The sequence below is a fragment of the Acanthopagrus latus genome, chromosome 14, assembly GCF_904848185.1.
Source record: "Acanthopagrus latus isolate v.2019 chromosome 14, fAcaLat1.1, whole genome shotgun sequence".
Taxonomy (NCBI): Eukaryota; Metazoa; Chordata; class Actinopteri; order Spariformes; family Sparidae; genus Acanthopagrus; species Acanthopagrus latus.
Window position 1 is genome coordinate 21,303,736 of NC_051052.1, and position 13,521 is coordinate 21,317,256.

Consider the following 13,521-nt stretch of genomic DNA (forward strand, 5'->3'; position numbering starts at 1 on the left):
TACGGACTCGTGCTGAAAATGCCGGCGCCACAAAGGGCAGGAGATAGCTCTCATAAACAAAACATGCAAATTACCGGAGCACTTTGTCTGCGCTTACACAAACACAAATCTTCAAAAAGAAGAAGAGGCTCTGCGCACGATGCAGGGAGGCAATTTTTGAATTATTACAGCAATTTTCACGGCTTTTTGAGCAGGATAATCCGAGCTGTGCAGCACTCCAGCACACGGCTCTCTCACTCCCTGAAGGATGTTTCCACCTGCCGCCTTCCAAACTCACCACAGAAGAAGAGAGGAGAATGTTTCCAGGCTTCTTCTTTACTAATGAAGTCACATCTTTAACACCCGGGCACGTCGCCGCTCTGCTTCTGTACCCGACGTCAGGCTTCCTCTGAGGGATCACACGCCTGTTAACATGGACAGACTGAGGACGAGCTCACCGAGAGCTGCTGCAGATCATCTCACAGCAAAGTTGTCATGTTGGTAAAATGGTGTTGGAACTCAACAGAAAAGTCAAAAATTGTGAAAAACAGAGATGTAAATTCCAAAAACGAAGTCATGATGTTACTAGAAACAGGCCAAACATTATTACAAGAATATAATATCATCAGGTTGAGTCCAAACTTCACCAGTTAATCTGTAATATCAAAACTGCGTGATAAGGAAAGAAACTGAGAATTTGATGTAATTCTGAGGAAAAGTTGTGATGACATGAGATACAAATCTTACGTTTATGAGACCAAGTTGTAGTTTTACAAGAAAAGTTATGAGTAGAAAGTCGAATCATAAAAACAGCCTGACTTTACAAGAAAATAGGAAATTATGAAAAAAATCATGTCGAGTCCCTACTATGGGTTCAAGCTGTAATTCTGCCAGAATCAGCTTTGAATAAAGACTGTCGGCGTCTCGTCTCACCTGTGATCATCACATGTGAATTAACGTGAGTACAGAAGCCCCGACAGGACAAAGTAAAGAACAAAGAGCGGCAGCAGCGGTTACAGCTCGCAGCAGACGACTTGCCTCATGCTCGCAGTCTTTCTATCGATTTCACTAACTTGCGTCTTTCATTCTTCGCTCCACGAAAAGCCGTTTTCCAAAGCAAACTCTCACTCATTATTTATTATTTCCTCTGGGATCGCCTCCGAACACAACAAATAAAGGGAGCTGCTGTGAACAGAGGAAGTGATGAAATGTAATGACTGTTTCTTCTTTGTGTGGACCTGCTGGTGTTTCTGCTGCTGAATGAGCCTGAGGGAGGCGTCGTCCTGCCTCCCACAACACCGCCACACACAGCCTTCATCATCTGTGTCGCACATCTGCATCCAGAGAGCAGACGGACCCCCACTGCATCATGGGAAATGTAGAGATGTGGTTGTACTCAGGACGGATTTTGTGTTGAAAATTGTTCGTCTATGCAGCAAAATAACAGATTGAAACTGCCGTGAAACTGATCTGCACTGTTGGATTCAACTTTATGAGTGTTGTCAGAAATAAGTTATATTTCAGGTAAACAGGTTTAATGGCTATCAGAACCAGAGGCGTGGCGATATACGATTTCTGACAGTAAGTAAAGACAAGCTAATACATTAGCATCTATGAAGTTTTGACAATGCACCAATAAAGTGTGTAAAGTTTCAAATTCCTGAAACTGTCTTCTGTTTTTCCCCAAACGTTCCCTAGATCCACCTCAGTCACAGACTGAGTCAGAACACAGTGTTCATCATCAAATGGATCCAGCAACCCTCTACACCAGAGATCCTAAGATGGCCGCCATTTGATTGACAGCTCTTTTGAGCAGATATGATGCCCGCCCTAGAGCCTTCACCAGCCAATGAGTGATGGTGTAGTCATCAGGTCCAGTAACAGTTTATCAGTTATTAAAGCCCTGATCTTGGAAATGATAAAAGTCTGTGTAGTTTTCTGTGTTCTTGCTCTTTGAACAGTCAGTTTTTAAACTGTTTGTTTATAAAAGGAAAATGACCAACATTTTCAAGATGTCGAGAAAATAAATATTTTGACACCTCAGCAGTGCTGAAACTACGAGACTATCAGACTATCAGAGACGGGCCGGCTGGAGCTAGCAGTTAGCATGCTAACTTCAGTAGAACACAGATCAACACGGGCCACATTTTGCAAAACGACAACAACAGCCTGCAGATTAATCTATAACACAACAAATACATGAACACATTTACCTGCACTATATAATCCACCTGAACTATTTTCTGTGCTTTGTAGGCCGTTTCAGGAAACATCGCAGCGTGAGAAGGAAGTAGGAGAAAAAGTGTCTCTGTTTCTATTTCATGTCTGTTGAGCTGTGAAACTGGAGAGCTGCAGGAGCCGGTTTAATAGGATGCAGCTGAAATATTTAAAAGAACAGAGTCTGTTTGTGTAGATAAAAAGATAAATGTGAAATACAAGAGATGATAACAGATTTCAGTTTTTCTAGGATGTCCAGCGTGACGACTCACTGAGGAGAACAGGATGACGGACAGAAATGATACGCAGATCTAATGTCAGAGATGAAATCGTCTGTGTTGTCAACTGATTTAGCATCGCACGATGATCTTAAAGCAGATTTACTGCTGCTCCGTCTTCACATTACACACTGTTGCTGTGTGAAGAGAGATGACAGAGTGTTTGAGAGCGAGCAGCAGCATCATGGCAGTCAACATGGGTTAATTCATCGCAGCCTTTCTGCTCCCTCTGCCTGCCAGCAGAGCTACATCAGCACTTTTCTGTGAGTCTGTGGAAATGACTGTTTGCTGTTCGGTAATAAGAAGCCGTCAGACGGATCCACGACTGCAGGATGATACGAACCCGGCCTGGAGAGCAGGAGGAAGGGAGGCTGGGGCTTTCTAAGCATAGTTGTGACACACCAACAAGCTTAAAGAGACCAAAACACTATAAACTATTACATAAACATGCAGGTTGTCGTATGTGTCTGTCTAACTGACACCAGCACTACAGCAAAGTGTCACTTTATCACAGATGTCACTGTAAATCCTCCTAATAGACTGAAAAAATACAGGCAAAACACCGAAGAGGTTGTTTGACTGTACAATTAAAAATGTGATGTGATGTACAAGAACAGTTAAAACATGAAGTCCAAAGATAATGAAATAAAGTCAGAATGTTACAATAAAAAGCTGTAACATCATAGAAATGATGCAGTTTCATTACAAAAACACTATAAAGTGTTTGCTCAGGAGAAAACAGAGATTTTACATAATTGCACTCAAACTTTTATTTTTTTCATTTCCTGCAGGTGTTAACAATTAAAAGTCCCAGAGGAACAGAGGGGATTACGTCTTGTTTGCTGCTTTTAATGTGGCACATCTGAGATGAAACTGATATCCACCATCTCATCTCCTGAAATGGCAAAAATAAAGAGGATTTCCTAAAATGTCAGACTTCCTTCTGGGCCGTTTCAGACTCACTCCAGGAACCCGTCACGACTCCATTGATGGTTTTAAACACCGATGCAGACAGCCTGGCGAGCTCCTCGTTTTTAACCTCGCATGAAGCAGAAAGCACCTTTTTACCCAGAAACAAACGTACGGGCTGTTTGAGGCCTCTGATTGTGGTGGAGACAGTGAAACATGAAGCTGCTAGGCAGACAGCCCGGCCTCCCTCAGGAAGAGTCATCACAGGGTTTCCTGCTACGTTCCTCTTAATTAAAGCCGAGCGTGCCTCCAGTAACGAGTACAAAGACAAAACGCAAAAATGGGGACGATTCTCTGCAGCTTCAAGAGCACAAGGACGACCGAGGGCAGATTTATAGTCCCGTGAGACTGATCTGGGATCTGCTGCTGCGTGGTAGTGATATGTGGCTGCCCTCTAGGTGGCCTGTCCTACTGAACACACACACACACACACACAGCTACCCCCACACCAGCACACAATTCCATTTGTCTTACTACACTGTGAGGTTCTCAACCTGTGAAGCCACAATTTGCTGTAAAAGACTGAAGTCTGGAAAACATCCAGAGCAGTTCAGTTCGACCAATCAGAGAGCTACAGGAAGTGCTTACATCCACAGAGACATGTCCGACCAATCAGAAAGCTATATGAAGCATTCAACCAATGAGAGAATTACAGGAAGTGTTGACATTCACAGGGACATCTCTGACCAATCAGAGAGCTGTATGAAGTGTTTACATGATTACACTTCCTCTAAAACTTCAAAATAAAAGGTTTTTCATAAACAATGAAAGGCCAGTTCCTGGATACAGGTCCTCACTCTGATGACCAACAACAGAGACAAAATATCCACTCAAGGTCCACTTACTCACTTTCCACTGTAGCATCGTCTTTATCTGAGCACGCTCAGTACTGAGATGACTGTACACATCCAGTCAGTCAGTCGTGGTACTACCTTCTTAAAGTGACAAATGAGAGGATGTGGATCTGGTCTCTGAAGTCCACACCTCCATTTCTCTTCTGTCCAGAGTGATGGGACTGGAGTGTATCCCAGCATGCAACGAGGCAGACAGGACAGGCTTCCGGTTCATCACAGAGTGAAGAGACAGACAGACGCTGCGCTTCATACTGATGGACGAGTTAGTGACCACAGAGAACTCCTGAGAGACGAGCAGGAAATGAAGCTGAAACACTTCCTGCTGCGACTCACCGTGTTACGTATCATGCACTACACACCGTGTCCTGATGCTGGCTGTGCACTCTGCTGGATTAAATTCATGGAGTTTATATCAAGAGAAAATTATAAAAAGAGCGAACTCCAAAAATTCAGACGGACATGTGAGAGAATCTCTTGTCCTTGTTTGTGTTGGTAGGAGCTTTATAAAGAGAAGATTTAAATCTCTGGAACATAAGTTGATTTGTCTTTAGTCTCACATGTCGGTAAAATCACAGACAGTTAAAGGATGAACAGAGAAAATCCATCACATTAAAACAGCTGCAGACAAAATCCTCCAAGTCTGCCTGAAGACGTCAACAACGTCCAGCTTCTGAACCGTGACGCAATGATTTCACTAAAATAACAGCACATGAATAAATAATGAAGATAACTGTTAGTTGTAGGGAAACACTGGTAATTGGATCTGATACTATTTTATTAATAATGGGATTTGGCTTTTTTTGTCCACTTACCGATAAAGTCTAAACTAGAAAGGCATTCGAGTGCCCACCTCCACAGGGTCTACTCTGAGCCGAGACTCGTCCTCCAGACAAGTCTGATGGAAATCTGTTTCTCTTCTTGTTAAATCCTTCTGACAAACAAACAAACCCACTGATAATTCACAATTTTGGAAATAAGATTAAAACTTGTATTTATTGGTCACTCGTCTCTTTAATTACCATTCACTGCTATCAGTTGATCCCTGATTACTTTCCAGAGATTTGGTGCCATTTACGACATTTTTGATCATTTTTGCAAACAGATAATAAGAATGTGGAGCAGACATGCTGTCTGACCTGGCTGGTCTGAAGCACACCGAGTCTTTTACTCTCTGCTTTGGCTGCATTGTGAAAAAACAAGACACTTTCAACACACACTTAGTCCTTTTCCTCTGTGAACCTCCTGCATACTGAAAAACCTCGTTAGGAGAAGAAGAGCGTATTTTGCCATCGGGACGTGAAGGTACAGTAATTATCCAGTTAAAGCTTCCTTCAGTTTTGGAGACAAAAGAAGAAAGGCAGCAGGGTGAATTCAGGGAGAAAGTTGTTTAAAGGTATAGATTGGCCTCTAAAAGAAAAGCCTGGAGGGAACCGGGTCCTTTACACCACTCTGCTCTGTAAAACCACGAGTTAGTCCAGCAGAAATCCCTAAACCTTCCTCTGGTTCAATCAGCTCTGCAGGAGGCTGTAATGAGCCGCTGTGGGATTAGCCCGAGTTTGGTTTGAGTTGCTGGGAAAGTTCGCCTGCTCGCCGGCCTCCGTACGACGGCTGAGACAAAAACCCTGTCCTCTGTCTAAACAAATGTGACCACCACTCCCTGAAACCTTTAGCCTGGCCCAGCAGGAGGAAGCTAGGGATGGAGGGATGTATGGATGGGGGCAGGGGGACCTCTCTGCCTCCCACCAGAGACGACCAACAGCTTCTCCAGCCTCTCAAATGTCCAATTACTGAGCAGGGCTGATGTATGACACAGTCGAGTCTCAGCAGCGCCGGCCGACCGCTGACCCTCGCTGACTAATGTATGTGCAAAGAGGAAATTAGTGCAGAAAAAAGACACAGTGTTGTCTTTAAATGGCTTTTAGCTGGACCGGAAAGAGTTCCTGAACAAGTTACAGCCGCTTTAATGTCACCTGTAGGGCTGTGAGGGGACAAACAGCCGGCTTCACTAAGTTAAAGTCGACACTTCACGAGACCTTTTTAAAAATACCACACAGAACACAATCTGAAGCCTGTTTCACCATCACCACAGCCACCAGAGGCAAATAATATCACATTTTAAGATCACACCTCAGCAGTTAATAACTATAATGTCTGATTATTATAATCAATAACAGTAATGTGAGCTGGAACAGCAGCAGAAAATGGATTTAAGAGTCCTTTACTGAGAAGTAATTTAGAGCTGGTATGAACATCCATCCTGAGTGAACTTGTGTTTTTTAATAAAGAAAGAAGTTCATGTAGCAGAATTAACAAGAAGGTCCAAATAATGCAGAATGAGTCAGAGACAGAGTTTCACAGAGTTTATAAAGTGTCTCCAACTCAACAACTCACTAAACTGACACGTTTGTTAAGGGAGTCTGGGGACTTTCTCCACGGGGACAAAGAAGCCGCCTATATTGTTCCTGTTTAGTGTCTTTGTAACATGTGACATGTTTAGATCAATAACATGCTTCTTCTTTCATAAATGGAGTGTAAATGGTGAAATCAGTGTAAACAGTGTGTTCAAACAGCTGATCAATGTTGGCAGGTAAGACTTTAGCACTTTAGACACAGAAGCAGACAGGCTGGTACAGACATGCTGCCACAAACTGACACTTTTTACAAGGAGACAAACAACTTCAGCTGAAACATTTAATGCTGAATTTACAACAAGGACACAATGAGTCAGAATCTGTCAGAGACACAGTTTCACTACGTTATGAAGTTTGTTTTAAGTCAACAACTCTTAAAATCACCACATTTGTTAATGGAGTCTGGTGATGTTGAGGTAACTATTTCAGTGCTGCTGATGTTGGCAGGCTAACAGAGACCAACATCTCAGTAAGGCACCTGAAGACCAGACACATATAACATAATCCTGCCCCTCACTGTATTTGGGGGTGTGCAGTCCTGCTTCATTACGTGACCTTCAGGCTCTGTCAGGTGGAGGACCTCCATGTCTGCACACAGTTTTAACCCAGTTTAAATTATTTCACTTGTGTGTTTATATGTTGCACTTAAATCAATGTTTAATAAAACACATCTGGACCAGCTCAGATATAGAATAAAATACAATCAACTGACACAAGTCCCAGTCTTATTCGCTTTTTTCCACAGAATAAAATCTAGAAATGTTAAAATAAAGTGCAAGAGATCTTTGACATCAAACCTCTGAACTACACAGCACCAACAGATCTGCTCCAGAACTCTGACCTCAGCTGTGAAAGTGAAAGAGGTCAACCTGAAACCAAACTGTAGCTTCCACACCAGCTCTGACTCGCTTTGTCATCCGGCTCTTCCCTAAGTAGCTAAATTAATTCAGAGTGGTGATCTCTCATTACACAACTTACTATCGAGGAGCTCAGGAGAGAGAAAAAGTCAGATTATGGAACAATCAGGGACACAGAGAGGAGGTGACAGACTCAAAACCTCCGATTACCAGCAAATTAAACATCTCTGGGACTCTTACTAATACATTATGTGTATCAACTTCATGATGTGAAAGTTGCTCACTGATATGATATAAAGATGGTGTGTTTGATATAATACAACTCAGAACTCGCTAGTCTAACACCATATACCATCTTCTGACTGTCTTCACCAAACTCAAGCTGAATTTTGTTCAGTTCTGACTGAAGAATTCACTTTGTTCTGGAGATCACACTGGTTTGCAGACGATGCATCACTTCTTGTACACTAACAGAAACATGTTAGCACATACTGTAGTGTGTACTTCACAGCCTCAGTAAACATATGGAAATGGGACACACAGCATTAGTCATGACCTTTACACACTGCTAAGTCCTGAATATCCAACCATCCAGAAACACACCATTTCTCATCACAACAAACCTGATTAGAAACATCTGAATCTGAATTACGAGAAGTTTCCTGTCCTGAAGTACAAATACTTACTTACTAAGTCAGTACATGTTTCATGTATCTGAGTCTCTGTGTGACTTCTCCTCTCTACACCTGAACTTTCTCCTCCTCACAGCTTCAGAACAGCCTTGTTACTTTAGTTTGATGCATCTGAGCTGAATTCTGGATTCTTGTTATTTCCCAACATCAGCAGACTGATGTGGACCAATCAGACGCAGCGAGACGAGACAAAGACGTAAAAGCCGTAAGAAGCCGTAAACAGACAGAGAGGGAGGCTGGAATGTGGAGAAAAGGCGAGTTAGTGTCTCGTATCTGCAGAGAGTTTCTGATTTTCTCTCTTTGTTGCTGCTCGGGACGCTTTACCAACCCAACATGTGTCTATTTGACGTCCTGGGAATGAGACTCAACAATCAACTGTCTTTGTGCTGCGTTCAGGAACAGCTGGGACAAATCCTACTGATTCTACCTTTAACTTTAATAGTCTTTGAATTCTATTAATATGACGTGAGCTTCAGTTAGCTTTGACCACAAATGTCCTTCAGAGGGAGACTTTTTACTCTGATACTCTGAGTCCATGTCAGAGCCTGAACTCTGTTACTGTGCTGGAGGAAACAAGCTGGATCAGAACTTCTACTGTCACCAGAGTCTGTTTTTACATGAGCATCTGTTCTTCTACAAGAGGAACATAAGAGTGTACAGCTGCCACCTGTTTTCTGGAAGGTCACTCACAAATATCAGTAGTCACAGAATGTGCGTGTTTAGTAAATATATTTGCTTCTCCTTTGCAAAATTACAAATTAGATGAACAATTAGCCTCCCACCTTTGGTAAAGCTGCCTGTTTGGTGTTGTTTTACAGACCTGGTTGCTTGTTTCTCTCGCCAGATCTGGCAACACCGATTACAACTGTGTCTCGTCATTACTCCACCAATCACTCCCTCTGCACTCGCACTCCTCTCCTGTGGATCTCATTTTAGAGAGCACTACTTCTCTTTGCTTTACTGCTGTTCACATGTACACACACACACACACACAGAGTGTGTATATATATATATATATATATATATATATATATATATATATATATATATATATATATATATATATATATATATATATATATATATATATATATATATATATATATATATATATATATATATCAAAATACACTCCCTGTATACACATCACTATGTGAAACTTTAAAAAAAAGCCTTAATGAGGAGCACAGGGTGTAAGACACAGGAGTATCCATGGTTACAGATGCTGTATTTAAAATGACTTTACTTCTGTCACTGGGAATCTTTCAAGTCAAGCAGCTGCAGCCTTTGTTTCAAGTTAAAGGGAAGACTGGAAACACTATTTCTACTCCAGAAATTGAATAAATAGAAGAGTTTAACGCCCAGGAGATAAATCCACAGAAGCTGATCGATGGTCTGCTTGAAGAAATAAATGAAGACAATAAATGGAGCAGAACTGTTGAAAAAGGAAGAAAAACAACTTCTATCCACCTGACAAGTCAGTAAAAAACTGACGCCATGATGCAACAGAGGGCAAGTAGAGCAGAGTGGAGCAAAATCAATGAATCCATTCTTCTTCAAGGGCCAAAAACACGGCTATCAAGGATACAGGTAGTCGATACAGATGTTATAGTGGAGACAGACCTCCACACCGAGTCAGAAAACCATGGTCAGATTCTTATATGCATCTCATCTGTTCTGCACTTCTCCAGTCAAGTTATTTTTATTTTCTAATCACTCCTCACTTGCATTTACATCCGTCAACCACGGAGAGCAGCCTGTTCCCCTCCTCTGATAAACACTGGCTGTTTTCTGGAGCAAAACAGGGTGTTATTAAAAACGTGTTCTTATTCACAACATGGATGCTGAAGACAGACTGCGCTCCATATTCACTGCTCAGCTCCAAATTAAAATCCTCCATCTGATTAGTGGAGGCTTCTCTCTCAAACTTCCGTCTCCAGGCCTCAAACTGTGACCATGAAATGACCTCCAGGCTTTTTCTTCCAGCCAGGAGACAGTCTCTCAGTCCTACTAAAACACTTGTGCAGTTATCTAATTATTTCTGCTTCCATCTGATAAAAACTTGCTCTCTTAGCAGCTTGAAGTTCAAGGCGAGTTTATTTCTGGACATAGCAAATGTTGACACAGCCTCAAAGTGTGCTTAGTTTTATCCAAGATCATCATTAAACCTCTACTGGAACAGCCCTCTGTGGATGTATAATTTAGGACTAATTTGGTTTAAGAGAGAAGCAGCGCATCATGTGTGTGCAGAGGAAAACTAAAGGTCACATTTTGCTGCTAAGAAGAAGAAAAAAAATCAGTGTAGTGTGTTGTGATTAAAAACATCGCCGTGCAGTGCTGACTGGGCTTTCTGTCTCTCTTTTCCCTGCCACCCCTCCCCCCGTCCAAACCAAAAACAGCATCAAAGCAATCAAAATGGTAATGTTAGGCATGAATGGGGCCCATCCCCCCTCCTCCTCCACCTCCTCCTCCTGCACGAAACTCTGCAGACTTTTTTCCTCTCCATGTTAGAGGGGGGAAGCAGCCACCCCCTTTTCTCTCTCAAAATGGAAGCTTCCACTACCAAACTGAAAGAAGCAGAAGAAGAAGAAGGGGAAAGAAAAATACACACTCCAACACAAACACAAGGATGTAGAGTCAGGATTCAGGCCTGCACCGTGACAACACACGGGATTCATAACTCTGGCTGTTGTGCTATGTGGCTGTTTTACATACAGCAAGTTTAATGGGTTTAACTGCAACAAATCAAGGCGCTGCTGCTCCAAGTGCTCACAAACTGCATTCCACAGGAAATGGGATCGATGAAAGTCAGGCAGAGGGAAAACAGGCCCCGAACAATTCAAATCAAACACAAGGCAACGAGTGGCGAAATAAAAATCGACCTATTTTCCCTGAATTCTTCTTCTTGCTAATGTGGGGAAGTTGTGTGCGCTGCTGTCGGGCTGGGACCGACCGGCGGGGCGGTGCAGCGGCAGCCGGAGGAGCCGGAGGAGCTGGAGGAGCTGGCCGCGGTGCTGAACACCACTGCTGCCTCCTCCAGCATCCATCCATCCATCCAGGCCGTGTAGCTCCAAAACCAGCCGCTTCAAAGTTAATATAGGACACCGTTTGCTAACCATAAAGATAGTAGAAAAGTGAAAGCGTAATCGTGGGCGAATCAAATGCACCGCTGTGGTCATGTGACCCACAAGAAATAATAGCAGCAGACTAAGTATAAAGTAACAGAACCGGGCCGAGCAGCGGTGTCAAACACGCCTAAAAAAAGAAAAAAGAAAAAAGCAACTCCACCGTGATGTAAACGGTTCCGTTCACCCACACAACTCCAACTATTACCTCCCAAAAAAGTCTGAGCCGGATAGTTAGCTCAGCGGCTCCTTTTATTAGCCTCCACCGTTACTCTCCAGAAACATGTCGACCTACTCAAAATGGACGCTAACATTTTTCAACATTACACAACTTTGAGTGTCGAGAATGAAGCCCTGCGCCGAGTTAAGCTAGCTGCACTGCCCGCCGCGGCTCGACGAGGCGGCTTCCAACGGTCCACTTTCACATCCACCGTGTTGTTGTGGCTACTTGTACCCGGGAGAGAAGCTCCCACAGCCGGGCACAGACATGGCAGAAAATAAAAGAAACAGTCCGGCCGGAGCTTACTTGTTTATCGCTCAGGGCTGTTATTCTTGTTTGCCTGTCGTGTAGCTGTCTCTTAAGCTCTCCATCCTACAATCGAACAACAACAAAAAAACACACTGTCAGTTGAAATGACCATTTTGTGACACAACAATGAAACTTCACACCACATATGACGGGATTTTTTTTTCCTCCATTAAAGTCACGATGAGGGAAGCTAAAGCTGCCAAAATAATAACACTAATAAAGACAGGCGTGCTAACTGGTGAAGCTAGTGATGTTTAACCGAGGACAAGAAGAGATTTATGCTGATAAAGTTTCTCGCACACTCCCCGATCCAGGATCCCGGATCGTGTCGCTGAGAAGCTTTCAGGAAATATATATAACGTTTACCTGTGGGTCCTGCTTCATCTGTGCAACTAGTTTGTAAACGACGGAGGAGTGAAATGGGAATTTACAAAAGTGTCTCAAGTTAGTATGTAAGGGAGGAACAAAGCGGTGCTGATCGCCACAGCGACTCAGTTTCTTTGCACCTCATAAATATTCAGGTCGCGTCCTGATCGCCACACAGCACCACCGCATTATCACTCCAAATTCTTGTTGCTCGGAGAAAAACACCGACGACAATCGGCCAAAAGTACCATGAAAAGTGCACTTAATCAAGACTTGGAAGTGGACGATGTGTCGCCGGCAGACATTAACAGCGACATGTCGCATAGTTCTCCCCTCGGAGTGTTAACCTCTCATCCCTTCAGATTTCTCCCCTCCTGCTCTCACTTGCTCGTAACACCAATAAGGGTAGAATAACACGATGTTTCATTTACCTGATGACATTGGATTTCTACTTTCAACGCCTCTTGCAGGCCTTGTAGTTCCATGTTCCGACCAGAAAAACACTTTTCTCCCACTTTCGACGCGACCGAGACGAAGTTTAAGTGAATTAAAGATTTTTTAAAGCGACAATAACAATTGAAAGAAGAACTACTCAGGCTGCAAAGCAAGTTCTCGCTTCTTTTCCAGGCTAGGACTCATCACCCACTTTCCGCCCGTCTCAAAAAGTGCTCCAAACCCGGCAGAAAGAGCTCCGGCCCCGGACGGGTCCTCTCCAGATGACGGCCGAACGTCGACGGGTCCGACCGGGAAGCGGGTTCGCTTTTCTTTCGATAAATTTAAGTTGAAAAACGAGGACTATATTTTGTCCGAGTCCGCGGCTTGATTTCACTTTGCCTGGGGAAAAGTTGCGCTTCGGCTGTCAATGGTAATTCTGAAGTTCCCGGATGGAGCAGAGAGAGCAGAACCCCCCCCCCCCCACGGACCGAGCATGCGCAGTGAGCCCGTGGGGCCACTACTTGAACACAGTGAGGAGGGTTTCTGATTAAAACTCTGTTTTCACTCAATAATCTAACGTGAACATGATCGAAATATGAAGATAGAGAGTCTGAATCAGAACTAGACTTATTCTGCATTCAGTGAGAAATCATACAATCATCAATATGATTATATTACACACACAATTAAAAATGCTATATACACCTACAACATTTAATAATAGGTGTAGTATCAGTATATATATATATATATATATATATATATATATATATATATATATATATATATATATATATATATATATATAT

At 42.9% G+C, this 13,521-nt stretch overlaps 1 protein-coding gene across 4 annotated transcripts in view; it reads right to left on the bottom strand.

Annotated features, from left to right (window-relative positions):
* The window catches only part of phf21b (PHD finger protein 21B), a 75,637-nt gene extending 62,482 nt beyond the window's left edge, over window positions 1-13,155 (bottom strand). The window contains exons 1-2 of one of the 4 annotated variants that reach the window (XM_037121744.1): window positions 12,709-13,154; window positions 11,909-11,974 (exon numbers count right to left, since the gene is read on the bottom strand). In XM_037121744.1, the coding sequence (XP_036977639.1) occupies window positions 11,909-11,974; window positions 12,709-12,762 (120 nt within the window). In that variant the 5' untranslated portion in view covers window positions 12,763-13,154. Of the gene's footprint in view, window positions 1-11,908; window positions 11,975-12,277; window positions 12,607-12,708 lie in introns of those variants that run through there. The other 3 variants (XM_037121745.1, XM_037121746.1, XM_037121747.1) reach the window with 3 other exon arrangements.
* Window positions 13,156-13,521: the final 366 nt, after the last annotated feature.